At 39.1% G+C, this 15069-nt stretch overlaps 1 protein-coding gene across 3 annotated transcripts in view; it reads left to right on the top strand.

The window, feature by feature from the left end:
- Nucleotides 1-715: 715 nt before the first annotated feature.
- Nucleotides 716-15069, top strand: part of LOC146689485 (liprin-beta-1-like) — a 37676-nt gene continuing 23322 nt past the window's right edge. The window contains exons 1-4 of one of the 3 annotated variants that reach the window (XM_085436942.1): nt 716-953; nt 9088-9167; nt 11062-11267; nt 14490-14570. In XM_085436942.1, coding sequence (XP_085293068.1) covers nt 9104-9167; nt 11062-11267; nt 14490-14570 — 351 coding nt within the window. In that variant the 5' untranslated portion in view covers nt 716-953; nt 9088-9103. Of the gene's footprint in view, nt 954-982; nt 1154-9087; nt 9168-11061; nt 11268-14489; nt 14571-15069 lie in introns of those variants that run through there. The other 2 variants (XM_085436944.1, XM_085436943.1) reach the window with 2 other exon arrangements.

Raw genomic sequence — 15069 nt, forward strand, 5'->3', positions numbered from 1 at the left:
ATTTACACTTTTTAATTTTTCATATTTATTTCCTGTCTTATTCATAGCCTTTTCCTTTTTTTTTTCTTTAGGTCACGAGCAGTTGTCTAAGCATTTCACTGCATATCATACTGTGTATGACTGCACGTGACAAATAAAAATTTGAATTTGAATAAATTCTTTGTAAAAAGTTGAATACAGCACAATTAAAGGTAAAAGTCTAAATGAAATCATTATCATCACTTAGAGGTCACTACAGTGGATTGTCTGTCTCAGCTTCCTCCGTCACACTAACCCTCTATGTCCTCCATTGATATATCAGTGGAGCTGCTAAATAAGAGGAGAAGAGGAAAACCACGCTGAGCATTCATCTCCACTATATCCACTATCCCTCCTCTGTATGTCAGAATCATCTCAACCTTCTCTGTCTTACTTCGCTCAGCATCTGCTGTCCCTCATATATAATAATAAGTTAAGAATAACATACAACATTATATTAGCCTACAATGGGATGACAAAGCTCATATAGAATACTTTCTTAACACTAGGAGCAGAAGATGTTTTTTTTAATCATTTTATTATCATGAAGGTTGGAAAAAATATGAAAATTACTGAATTCAAAGTGTTGCTTTGTGACAGCAGTGAGAAAGATACAAGAAATGTCATGTCTTAGTCTAACATCAGAGGACATGAGTTTTATTGTGAAGGGCAAAAGCGATTCTTCCTCTGCTAACGGATTTTATGTTTTTATTCTGAAGTCATGACTTCCTGAAGTTTCTTCCTGTGTGGCTTTACCTTGACGCCGCACTCTATCGCCTTTTTTAGCTGGATGAAAACTTCATTTCACAGACAAATTCAATGAGAAGGTGAACGGCGACCATGAAGCTCCGTTGAAAGGCGGCCAAAGAGTTTGGAGTAAGCTAACTGGAGACTGCAGGACCCCGTCGTTAAAACTTTTTCTTTGGTCGAAAACTGTAAGTTTTCCGAAGTTTCAATTAAGTTTTTTGCAGTTTTAAAAACAGAGTTACTGTTAACTGTTGACTTTTCCAGTCTTTACTAAAGTGCTTACTTGACTTTTATGGTGTTAAAAACGCTAAAGTCATCTTGTTTTCTGTTTAATTGGACTTGAAGCTAAAAACGATGTGGACGTGTTAGCTAACGTATTAACCCAGAGGTGAGCTTTTTCCCCTAACTTTTGCGTATTCATTTGAATATTGAATGTATTCCCTATGTTAATGGCTATTTAAGATTATACTGCACATATGGCAGCCTAAAGTTAAATAGCCATAATTGTGTTGAGGTATTTAGAATTTATTGTGATATTATAATTTGTATTTTCCTCTATTTCTACACCATCGGTGAACACTTATATAGAAAATCTCCCCGGGTCTTACTGTGATATTTCACTGCAGTTTTAAAATGTTATTTGGGGTTAAATCACCAGCCCATGCACCACACATGTGTTTAAATTCCATGTTAACAAAAAACACATGTAGATACTAATAATCCATAGAAGTGATAAAGTTATTGGAGACAGTACATTTTTTTTCAAAGCATTGCAGTTTCTTTTAGTGCTTTTAATTGTGCTAGCTTTGTATGTGAGGACCCTTATTGCATCACATTTTATTTATGTATCCATAAATGTGCAGGCCAACTTATGAATCACTGTCGTGAACCTCCAGTCAGACTCAGTTTGGCGCCCAGCATCATTTAGAAAATGATGTAGGAGCCAGCACTTTATAGCTGATTCAGGTCCAGTGTCGGCTTTTTTCATCATCAGCCTGAGACTTATGCAGCCTTTGTGTGGGTAAAAGTCTGCAGTGTAGTTTTTTTATTCAGGAAAACCCCCACTCCTGAGGCACATGACCCCCTGGCAGTGCTCTACTCTCCCGATCTCCCTCTGGTGACGTCTTGGCCTGCAGGCAGATAACCTAAAACTTAACAAAGGATTTTATTTCCCTCTCTGTCAATAACCACATTTGTATTCTCACCTCACTCATTCAGCCAATGATTCATGTCTCAGAAAACCCATGCTGATGCACACTTGCTTGCACAGCCATATCTGATGTTACAGGAGCATAGTAAAACAAACTGCTTAGTGATTGTTTAAGAGACACAAATAAATAAGTCTAATCTCCTGGAAGCATGTTTCCTCAGGCAGCAGGCGTGGGTGTGTGCGTGCGTGCGTGCGTGTGTGTGTGTGTGTGTGTGTGTGTGTGTGTGTGTGTGTGTGTGTGTCAGTCAGTCAGTCAGTCAGGACAAAGTCCATTATTGGCCCATGGCAGTAAACTTGCCTTGCAATAAGATTTACATGGCACACTCCCCAAAGTTTTCTAGATTTAGATTTTGTTTTTCTTAAAGCCACGTGTCCAAAAATTCTACGGGGGCCTTTCTATCTCAGGCACCTTTTTTTTTTTTTTTTTTTTTTTTCTCTCCATGATATTTGCATTCCTTGCATTCTTGGTGCAGTTATCTTGTGGTAGTGTATTTTGAAAGAAGGGAGGTGTCATGTTGAAGCCACATGACATACTGGGATGTTTACATTCTTCTGAAATTAATTATAACGTCTTAATCTAAAACATTTGTCTCACAGGAACAGATTTAAAGGCTCGTTCCTCTCTAAATTCAGTAAAATTGATGCTAAAGGCTCCATTATGATGTGACAGAAGTAATATAGGAGCTCCTGGACTTTCAGCTTTTATTGCAGTGTGTGAAGGGATTGCAGGAAAATTGCAGTGTCTTTGCAAGAGGAAGACATTTCCCCAGAATTTGCCAGGAAGCACTTCCTGACAGGACTGAGTGAAGGTCTTCCTGAGCGTAAGGATGCCTCTGTTTCAATCCTGTTTATTGGAAGCGCTTATAATGGTGTGAGTAATACTAGGACTTCTGAGTTACGTTAGTGATAACAAAGGCAACAAACTGTAGTTTTTCTTGGCTTGCTGAGATCTCTTACTCATTTCCTCCAGAGCTTTTCTTTATTTTGACAATTTATTTTTCCCCTCTAGTTTGAATTCTGCCTGTGATGTAGTTTGGGCCACGTGGAAAAACTGCAATAACTTGGGATCAGAGTCGTGGTGCTACCATGTGAGGCTCTAAAAGACAAAGACTTGTTTGTGTAGCGTGTTGCGGCAGCCGGTGCTGCAGTGAGAAACCCAGCGCTGGTTTAGTGTCTGACGTTACTATGAAACAACCTGACCTCACAGTAGCCCAGACTGAAAGTTCTATGCACCATCTCTCAGGGGGAAGGGTAAACAAAAGGAGGGTGTTTTACTGGAGTTTTTGATGGGGCTTTTTCTTAAATTGGGTGGCACAGGAAGACCAAGAGCAAGGCAGGTGGGCCAGAATATTCAATCATAAAATGCAGTGATGACAACTGGTGTGGAAAAACATTAGGTGCAGCCCTGTGCTCCAGTGCACAAAAGCCTGCAGATGATTCTTGTACTGAATAAGTTTTTATAAGTTGATTAATGTCTTAGTAACTTTTGTCATTGTTATTAGCTGTCAGTTCAGCTCAGGAGGGTTCAAATCTGACTAAAACAAATGTTTTAAAAGGAATGGCAGCAATGTAGGTGTATTGGAGACGGTCTGTATTCAGTTATAGTTTCAGATCTGGTTATATTTGCAGTTTATTTTAGTCAAGGGTGATGGTGCTGAAGGAGAAGCGAATGTATTGATTAGATTACTTTTAAAGAAGAAGTAGTCATGAACTTATGGTAGCAAGTTATTTTAAACTTGTTCTCAGACCTTTGACCTAAAGTGTCACACAGATTTACAAACCATGAGCAAAAGTATCGTACAGCTGATTATGAGCAGGTCTAAACTTCCTACGACAAACTGGGTTGTAGTACTTCACCTTATGCAGCTTCTTATGCTACATTCTGAAATGCACATCTGTACCACAGCTGGAGGTAAGTTATAGGAGCACGAGGCACCGGTAGAGGCGTGTGTGTGTTACAGAGACCGACCATTCAACGTATGGTCAAGTAATCCCAGCCTATTTTCAGATGCTTCATCCCTCCCCCCTCCTCATTCTGTATCACTCCAAATCCATCTGGTTGACGTTAAAACCACCTCTTAGCCCCAGAAAAGTAGAGTTTGATTCTCTTACTGATTTCTTTCTTTAAAATTGAAAAATTCTTCTGTCAGATGGATTTAGATCAGTAGCATTGATTCCTTTTTTGGGGGGTGGAAACATTTATTCAAATGGCAAGAGCAGAACAATAAGTGAATGATGTCATTAATGCGGTTTTATAGTGTGGTTTTTATAGTGTTAGATGGCCTCTCAGACCTCCACAAAAAAGCTGTTTTTAGGCCTCTGAACATATGCTTTTTATCCATTGCTTTTGCAATTGTTGCCCTTTTTAAAATAAAAACTTTAGTTTAGAGTGAACTAAGGTTTGTGAGCAATTTATTCATGATGGCTATAAGTGGATATTTGCTTTGTAAAAGTGTATCAAAAGAGCATTGTTGAATAGGCTTGGAGTGAAATGTCCACCTCTTTCATAGAAGTTTACCCTCTGACTGGTCCCAGCAGATACGTACCCCTCCCTAAGCCTGGTTCAGGCAGAGGTCTCTTCCTGTAAAAGAGGAGTATTTCCTCACCACCATCAACAAATGCTTGCTCATAGAGGGTCATCTGATCACAGTCAACCGATGGGGTTTTCTTTCTAATATTGTATGGTCTTTAACTTAAAATATAAAGGGCGATTCTTGTGAAATCAAGTTAGAGGTTGTGTCTACTGTTTTTGTTTCCCAATGTTGTTTCTCCTGACACTGACGATCAAAAATTATGCAACAACCAGCTGGGTGTACAGAGCAAAGACGTTGGCCTAAGGAAAAGCTACAACCACTTGAAGCTGGCTCTGCATCGTCTCAGTATCATCACATCATCTCAATATGTGGGATAACAATGATGCTCAGTCCCACAAAGATATTTGTGGTCTTGATGGTATATTTTAAAACAAACTGGAGGCCAATTGTGGTTAAGTTTTTGCAAAAGTATGTAATGTGGACGTGTTTTCCTTCTGATCAGTGTTTTCCTGGTGTGTCTGAAAAGATATCTATGATAGTCGGGACCAAGCCTCTTCCTTCCTACTTAAGACAATAAAAAAAGAAAAAAAGTAAGGGTTAAGCAATTTCCTTAAACAGCTGGACACTATCTTTTTTTTGAGGAAAAATTACTTCAGCAGGACTGAATGTTTGCATGTGTTTCAACTTTCATCAGGGAAGAATAGACTTTGGGCACAGGATGGATCATGTGTGATGTCAAAACAAACTGCTGTGGTCAACAATGGAGCTCCATGGCACAGAGGAATAGGATATTTCTGGCTCTAGCAGATAGACAATACTTGTTTGTAGGTTCAGTTCTTTTCTGCGTGGGTTTTTTTTTTTTTTTTTGCTTGGGGTAAAATATCTGAATCCATTTGAGTTGCCTCCATGTATATGACACGCCAGCTTTTGTTTGTTGTTTCTTGTTGGCATTTTATCTTTTCCCTTCATGGATCAGTTTAAATGTCTTGGGCTTTGACATAATACAGTCCTTGGGGGGATTTAGTGTGAGGGAAAGAGGGTCAAAAAGGTCAGCAGGAATGTCACTGCCTGGTATTAGTGTTTAGTTTGTGGGAGAACTGGCTTGCTTAGGAATGCATGCAGTCATCACTCCTACGCTTCAGGCATCAGACAATATAATTTCATATGGACCCTCCTTCACAAGGCCACAGATGGACTCTCATCTTTAGGTTTAGCCATATTTTATATATATATAATTTATTTTTTAAATGGTTGACCTGTTCATCACTGATGTGAGTAAAAGTGGAAAATCCCTGACATTTTAAAGGCTTTGAGTCTAAAGAACGACCAAACCAGTTTTTACGGAAGGTTTCAGTGCCATCTATTTGCTGCATGGCCAGCACAAAATTGACTTTTATTTTCATGTGCTCATTTAATTCCTGTTTTGACTCTTTTCCAGAGATAAATTGACCTGGCATTTTGACTTTCATGGGAATTGTTACTAAATGGGATTTCACATGAAACTCATTCCAGTTTCGATGTGGCTTTTATCACATGACAACTCATTCTATTTCATATCTCCTCAAGGGACAAAAAAATGGGACCATTAAGGACAGCTGAACAGAGCATGAGTTAGGGTGTCTTGTGAAGGATTTCATTATTTACATGTTTATTTGTTTGTTTTTAAATTTCAAAAGTGTTTCCAGCAACAAATATGACTCTTGAGCTATATATTTCCTCCAGAGTTTATTCAAAAAGCATCCTGTTTCCATCAAATCACAGAGTAAAGCATAGTAGTAGCAGTCGTAGTAAGAAGTGCATCGGTGGTGTGCCTCCAACCTCATTCCACTTGGAAACTTTACAGTTTATATGGAAAGCAGGTTGTTATATCTTCAGATGCATGTGTCTGCATAACCAGGGTTCTGTTTAGATTCAAGCGTAATGATATGTTGATGTTGTACTACAAATACAGCACTTTGTATGACATTTTGGAACAAACCTACACCCACTTCTCTGCAGTTAAACCAGGCGCCAAAGCACTTAAGGCTCCTTGTTTTAACAGCAGACTGTAGCAAACCCAGCTCACATATTGAGGTCATTGGTCTTAATTAAGCCCTTAATGCCAATTTCTTAACCCACTGTGACCCCACAGAGGGAGGAAATGAGGCAAAGCCACTAGTCCCCCCCCCCCCTCCCCCCCCTCCCTTTTTTACTATGCGATGTCTGAACAAGTGGGGTTACTGTTTTTATGTCGGACAGCTGGGCTCTCTGTGCCATATTGTTTACTATTTCAGTTCCTCTAAATCAGATTTTGTTTGAAGCGATAAGTGGCCAGTGCAAGTAAAAGAGAGACATGTGATAAGTGTTTGAATCCACTGGTCATGGGTATATTGTCCAACTTTGTTATGGAAGTTTGAAATGCCGAGCATGCCGGAGCTACAAGGCCTGAGACCCCTGGGAGAATAGTGCCATTATTTTAGAGAGGAGCCTGGCCATGAGCACTCGTGACTGCCCACTCGCCGGAAATAAGGGCTTCTGGATAATAAGTCCTGGAAATCACTTTGTTTTTTGTCTCTGAGGCAGCCAGTTTTTTTTTTTTTTTTTTTTTTTTTTTTTTTTTCTTTTCGTTTTTTTGTGTCGCCGACTGCAAGGGTAATTTGATGCAGCAGTCATTTGAAAAGGAAGAATGAGACCTTTTACTGTAACAAGATTAGTGATAACTTAATAATTTCTTTTTCAAGTGGAAATGTAAATGCATGCATACAGGCAGGCTTTCTGGTTCAAAACAGGCTATTGTGCATCAACAGTGCAATTTCCTTACCAGTAACTACAACAGGGACAAGGGTGGCATCAAAAATATATGTAAAGGACTCTTTAGGGAATTGCCTGATTCACCAGAAATGGCAGTTTACTGTTGTTGTCTTGCTTTTCTTTACTGGACATGTTAATTTTAGTTGTTTAGACGTGGCATGAACAGTTTGCAAATTTGTCTGCCTACTCTTAGGAAGTGGCTCTTCAGTCCTGTTTTGGATCAAAACATCCCTCCCACCAAGTTCCAGTGTTTTCACCACAGTAGACTTTGAGACCTGGCATTTTAGGGAATACTGACATTCTTGGTTGAAAACATGTCCAGCGTGTTACATCTGCTATATTTTAAAAACTGTTACTGGGTAACATTAGGAGTGATGGTTGCACAAGAAAAGGGCCAGTGTATGCCCATATTGTTTTTAATGCAATGTCAAACAAATGACACGACATATCATAATGTGGACTATTATATAAAAACGTATGGAATGCCTACAAATCCATATTTTATCCCAAATACAGCATTTTAAAACACTGGTTGTTTAAACTGAGGCATTTTACTCTTTCATGAAAAAAAAAAATTCTCATTATCATTTGAATGCAGCAACATATTAAAACACAAAACTTGGGGCAGGGACAGCAAACGGCTGGAAGAGTAAGTAGTACTAAAGAGAAACAGCTGGAGGAACCTTTTGGTGCTAATTAAGTTAATTGGCAATGGGTCAGTAACATATTGTCTGTATAAAAAGAGCACTTGAGAGAATTGGGTCGAACTCACCTGCCTGCAGTCTAAATCTTTTACCGATTAACAACATTTAGCCATCTTTTTTTTTTTTTTTTTTTTTTTTTTTGGGGGGGGGACTTTCTTTGTAACCTCATTTTTAGCCATCAAAGTAGCCAAACAAATGCTAGACATTCATCCATACCCTTGTTAGCCTGATTCTGATTCTCTCTTTAACTGTAAAACCAAGGTTACAAGTTTGCCAGTGTAATCATTTTTAATCATTTAGATTGTTTTTAAAAACAAACTGTTTCCAACAAAGATGACTTCAGATGTTTAATCTGTTCAGTCTTTGGTTTACTGTGACAAACCAATCCTTCATTTAAAATTTCTTTTGGAAGAGTAGCTCTCAAGAGCTGGAGTTAAGTCTGCCCATCACACAATCACTTTTTGAACAAGCACAATTGCACACACATTCAATGAGTGTGTGCTTACACCTAAGCGTTTTTCTAAACACTGACATAAGGCCAACCCTGATGCTTTCAGGGAACATTTGTAAACTGTAGCTCCAGAAAATTTGTAACATTATCCAAATAAACACTGCACTAGTGTCATTAAATTTCTGAATTCTGTGAAGAGAAGCTGTCGGTGCTGTTGTCTTAGTGGCTGTTGATGATGTGATATGTGGTTTCATGTGGGCATGAAACACCATCTCATCACACGGTGTATTTAGAAGTTGTAGTTGAGTGCTGTTAAACATCTATTTAGCCAGATCCAGTTTGAATAGTTGCTTTGATGAAAAGTTGAAGAGCTTTTACGCAGTAATGGCAATACTTTTACCTCATGTGCAATACTCCAGCAGTTTGGGGGATGGCTACTTTTCAATCTTTTCTGTCTTACAACGATCAAAGTCTGTTTGTGAACTGATAACATAAAAAAGACTACTGCAGGCATAGCTGCAGACACCATATTTGGCAGTGATTTGATTTTGAAGTATATTTTAATGCCTTTTAGTTCCGGCCAAGATCCTTTATGGAGTTTCCCTTTTTTCTTATGCTTGTCTTCTCTTTCAGAACAATTGAACACAAGATGATGTCTGACGCTAGCGAGATGTTGGCAGCAGCCTTGGAGCAAATGGATGGGATCATAGCAGGTAACCACAGTGAACATTTGGACTCTAAGACCTGGGAATAGCACTTTTTCAAGTGGGCATGGTAAGCTATGAGGGTCTACTCACATCTGGAAATCATTAAATTGCAAATACAGAGTCTAGCGGACAATAACTTTACCACTTTTACCTGCAGTTTAATGTAATCCTTCTGAATATATACATGAGTCTGAAATACAGCTGAAACCATGCTTTTAGTGGTCTGCCTCCACTGCATGAAGAATTAAAGTAAGTTTCCATTGTCCCTGCCGTGATGGAAACTAATGATTATTCAAGCTCTGTGAGTTTGGAATATAAACCTCTTGCTTGTGAGCTTTTGGCTGCACTCTGTATATTTGTGCTGCTGCAGATGAGCAGACCAGACTTCAGTTTTTGAGTCCCTACTTTTTCCACTGATGTGTGTAATTATAGCACTGACCTTTCCAATGGGAACGAGACGGCTGATCACATGATATCACCCCGTCCCCACTGTTTCCGCAGAAACCACAGGCATCATCAAGCCCTCATGCCCTGCTACTGTGGGGGAAGCCATGCTTGGTGGGAACATCATGCACTTGAAATCAGTTGGGATGCTGCCGCATTTGCTTCCAAATAAAATGCAGTTGCCACTTATACAGAGAGATTTAATTGTCTTTGTTATCTTATATTTTGTCTGATGGACACCATACAAATATTGTTTGCTCAGTATGTTTGCATGATTGTGGTATTCTCGCCACGTCGGCATTAAAGTATCCACGAAAGTACCTAAAAGTTATTATGACGCTTTAATTTGCTGAAATGTTTACTTGAGTAGGAGGAAAATGGCTTCAGAGGGAAAACCATGTGAGCTATTTAAACGAACATAATGGTCTTTGAGAATTTGATGGAAACCCCAATTAAAATGTTCTATGAAGGATGTGAAGAGCTGCAACTGTAACAGCTCTGAGCTGCAACAACCATTTTTAACTGTCATTAAAAATGGTGTCTCTGTGTTGGGGTTGTGCAGTTAATCAAATTTTAAATTCTGTTAAAATTTTGGCAAGATAAGAAGTTAATTGAGATGAAAAATGAATCATTTACTTAATTGTTTTCTAAAACTGCTCCTATGTTTGACCTTTTAGCACACTTCACGCCTCTAATTCACTCCGTGCCAGTCACCTCACTAAACTTTTTTTTTTTTTTTCTTTTATCTTTTTTTTTTTTTTTTTTTAAATAATTCAATTTCATGGAATTAATGAAAAGACAAGGATTTTTTTCTTGAACTTTAATAAATAATTTTTTTCCAAATCATATTCTTAATGACAAAATAATCCTTAGCATAATCGAATACCCCTGTTCTGTACATATGCTCTTGTGAAAATTCATTATAGACGTTTTGTTTAATCTTGTTACATCATAGAAAAAGAACTGATACATTAGAAATGTGCACAGCTGTGCAGCAGTTAATTTAAAGCAGTTAAAAGGAGCTTTAGTTTGTTTATGCACCACAAGTTAAATCTTATTTATATTCTTTTTACCGCTGACCTGGAGTTCTTGCCATTTAGTGAATGCAACAAAACGCAAAGTCCATAACTCATATTAAATAATATTTTGCACTGTACATACTGTAACAAAGATTATCAACCCCAAAACAAGCTATATAAATGCTGTAATCTAGTTTGATGTATTTGGTGTTTACAGACTGATATGTTGGTGACTGTTTAAAGGCATCAATGCAGTAACAAAGGCAATAGCAGTTTTTAATGATTGAAAAGAAAAAAAAATTGGAATATGCAGCTGTATGAAAGTACGAGTTCACAAGCTATTCATCATGATTCCACCACTCCTGCAGATCAAAGACAAATGTAGATTTCATAACAACCTCTATATGTATCTAAATCCTCCCCCTGCACTTCGCCAGGCTCCAAGGCCATGGACTACTCCAACGGGCTGTTTGACTGCCAGTCTCCCACATCGCCTTTCCTCGGTGGCCTTCGGGTCCTTCACTTGCTGGAGGATTTGCGGGCAGCCCTGGAGCTGATGGATAATGATGAGAGGGACAACCTGCGGTGTCAGATTCCTGATTCCACTGCAGAGGGTCTGGTGGAGTGGCTGCACGGACGAATGGTAAAAAGACCCCGTGTAGGGTTCTCTCTAGATTTCTTTGTCTGGTCTTTTAGGTTGAAGTGTGATCGAAAAGTGTCGTGAATTTCTAATGAAGACTTCTCCTTGCACACCTCTGGACCCCTGTCAGTGTGATTGCTGTTTTTAGTAGGGGTGCAACGATACACAAAATTCACGGTTCGGTTCGATACTTTGGTGTCACGGTTCGATATTTTTTTTTGATACAAAAAAAATGTTCATGCCTTTTTAATTTGTCATTTATTAAAATTATAAATATATATTTTAACTCAAAAGTACAGTTTTTAAATTTAACCCTAACCCTTGTGCGTGTTTTTTATTTTGACAGCGAATGTGCACCTGCGGACCACTTATGTGCAGCCCTGGTTGTTTAGCTCGTCATATTGCAGCCACAGAAATTATTTTGTCCATGAAACCATAAAGCTGCACTTTCTTTTTGCCTTATAGTCTGATTTGTCATAACCTCTCCGTTTTGTGGTAAGCTTTTCTTTGGCTGTCACTTCTTCACCCTGACCTGTCTTATTTGGCTCAGCAGAACTAAAATATATATCTGTCTGTGAAGGTCATCGTAGTCAAATATATATCCTGCTGCTTTTACACACGCACTCACATAAGCTCAGCGATTCTCTGCGCGATCAACCTCTCACATGTTTAAGCTTGCTGCGGGAGATTTCACTTGTCATGTTTGCATAGTAAGCTACCAATTAATAAGACGATGTCAGAGGAATTGGTGCACAAATTATCATCACTCACAGATCAGTGCTGTCATTGCAAAGTGAAAGCAAAAAAACAAGCGCAAATTCAAACGCGATTTCAATATGTCACATATTGACAGTGGCTCACCGATGCCAATGACATAATTACCCAGCTACATTTCTGAAAGAATGCAAAAGCATTGACATATATTTTTCCTTCCTACAATAGCCCTACGGGCAGGGCAGAGATAGATTTTGGTAGCCCGACTGAAAAGATCGCTAGCCCTGTATCTGATTGAGGAATCACTCATCTTTGGAAAAGAGAGTTTATTACAGAGAAATGTCTCTTTCCAAAATAAAAGCTATACTATCCGCTTCTTCTGGGCTATATTCTCAGCAGCATAAGGAGAATCATGTGCTAACGGCAGTCTAAATGACTCGGCTAAAGTTAGTAGCATGCTTGTTGTTTTTGTCTTTGCACTAGGATGATGTCGGCGTAAATTTGCAGTCATATTCGTTGTGTTCCCACTAGTGCTTTCAGGTTAATCTCGTTGAAATGACCTTAAGGCCACAACACGGCAAATCTCCGTTAACGAGCTACCGCCGATCGCCCCGTGCATGGGGCTAGACGGCCAACACGTTAACGAGCTAACTACGCTAACACACTAGTTCCCACCCATGTAATTGAGCATTGCATGGCACATCCAACATACTGTTTTACTTTAGTGCATGACTCGCTTACCTTCAGGGTCATACGTCACATGAAAACCAAAATAGTTCCAAACGCCAGATCTGAATGAGGGTGGGGGAGGTCCATGTTGCAAGGAGAGCTTAACTTCTGTCTCGCTAGCTTGCCCTGCGCTCTTCCTTCTGACGACGCTGTCTGTGTTGAGCGCTCAGTGAATCTGCGTTCGACTACTCCGCCTAGGCTCGACAGTGCAGCCTAGGCGGAGTAGTCGAACGCAGATTCACTGAGCGCTCAACACAGACAGCGTCGTCAGAAGGAAAGTTGATAAAATTAATAAAAAACTTTGTATTGTTCGATACATATGCGTACCGAACCGAAAGCACTGTATCGAACGGTTCAATATCGATACGAATATCGTTGCACCCCTAGTTTTTAGATCAGTGAGTGGACCCCTTGCTGCTCCATGAGGTTTATGAAGTTATGTCATAGATTGAGGTGATGGAAGCCGTATCTCTGTCAAAGATCAGAGGGCGTGACTCAGGTCAAAGGCATGCTTTATAATTTTATTTTATTTTTTTAACGTATAGAGTTCTGCTGTAAGTCTAAGGGAGGTCACTCCCTTTTTTGGCCACTACAATCTCTTGTTCGCTACAAGCCCTACTAGCCAGGTTTGTCTTCCTGTGACTTTGTCCTGATCTCTGAAGTTCCAGCTTGCGTCACTGGATATACAAGTGCTCAGATTAGGAGTTTTAAAAGATTGCATCCGTGCTGAAAGTGATCAAGAAGGAGTCTACTTTGATGTGGAAATGAGCTCAATTTAAACCCAGCCTTTTAGAGAGGTGGCATACATCTTTGGTCACGCCTTGCAGTTACATTTGGGAGTAATAAAGGTTATATATGCCCCTTGAAGAGACTTTTTCATCATCTGTCTCAATTGCATCTTAACCTGTTGAGGTCATTTTGAGTTTATTGCTTTCTTGTTGGATCCATTTGCTCCTAGTTTTGCATCAAATGCAGTTGATTCACCTGAGGATTACATGTCGATAAGTATGAGGAAATGAAAATCTGCTCTTCTTTTCTTGCTTTCCTGAGCAGAGAGAGTTGCTGCAAACCTAAAGGCCGTCGTTTGATATTTTTGATTTATTTATTTATTTTGTGTGCAGAAATGAGAAAAACCCGTCACTTTGTGCATGGTTCGTATCTTTGCACAGCGCAGATTTAGCCTGGGGTGAATTATCCTCTATGCTTTTCATCTCTTGATTGTGCTCCTTTGCCTTTACTGTGACTTTGTTTATACTAGAAGTAATGTTTTGACAGGGTGTGTGAATGATGGAGTTTCTATAGGAGCCTCCCTGCAAATAGTTTCCATCATAAAAACTCATGCTGACTCTGTGTGAGGCTCATGTTTTTCTTCCTTCGCTCCCTCGTCTCTCCATTTGTGATATTTGAGAAAAAGTTTGCTTTTCATTCAATTCTGAAATCACTTTCATGTGAGAACACTGATGACCGTCACATTTTCCTGAAAGTCTTTAAACACGTATCAATTCATTCCTTCAAGGGAAAACCATGTGACTGTGAGTTATGTTTATACAAGAAAACAGTGTGTAGTTTATCCATTAGGATATCCATGTAGCTCAGAGCTGTGTATTTTAGTTTGCTTTTCCCAGGCAGATCTACATTTCAACATAATTTATATACCATCTCTCGATTTTATGAGCTCTTATATTTCAAGAAACATTAACTTAAAGCCTTATTTATCTTGCATTGCAAATGCAGCTGTTTGCTCAAACAATACAGATCCCCTTGTATCATCTCTTATTTCAGACCAACGTCCACAGCTCCGAAGCAGTCGCCCAAGAGCGTCTGTCACGACTTGAGAGTGACAAAGAGTGTCTCATTCTTCAGGTGCGTGAGCAAAGCTCTCTGTCACGGCTGCAAAACAGCCGAGCAATTTGTCTTGAATGTGCAATTAAGTGTTATTGTGGCTATTAGCACTTGTGTTATTAGTGGGATCAAGCTTGCAGCATGTTGCCAAAATTAAACAATAGATTTGGAAGAAATCTGGTGGAAAGGAACAAATTATTATTTCTCCATTCTTATTTTAAGCCACAGTGTCGCTGCATGTGCACTAAAAATTGCTTCTTTTATGAATTCATGTGCTCTGTTCTGTTAGTACAGGCCCAAATATGTCTATTTTTTCCTCCAATAGTTGTAACCTTTATTTTAACTGTTAGGCAAATCTGTGCAGGCATTTGACTGTTTACATAAAATACACTTTGTGGCAACTACATTAATGCTAGAGGAGGTCTCAAATAAAATGACACTGTGTCTTTGAGGGATGTTCATAGAACAAAATCAAGATCGAATATGTGACATGAATGTTCAACAGGCTACTTTGGCAGAA

This window comes from Copadichromis virginalis, linkage group LG17 (genome assembly GCF_057382275.1).
Source record: "Copadichromis virginalis isolate Kocher_CV1m ecotype Utaka linkage group LG17, C_Virginalis_male_GT1.1, whole genome shotgun sequence".
Classification (NCBI taxonomy): Eukaryota; Metazoa; Chordata; class Actinopteri; order Cichliformes; family Cichlidae; genus Copadichromis; species Copadichromis virginalis.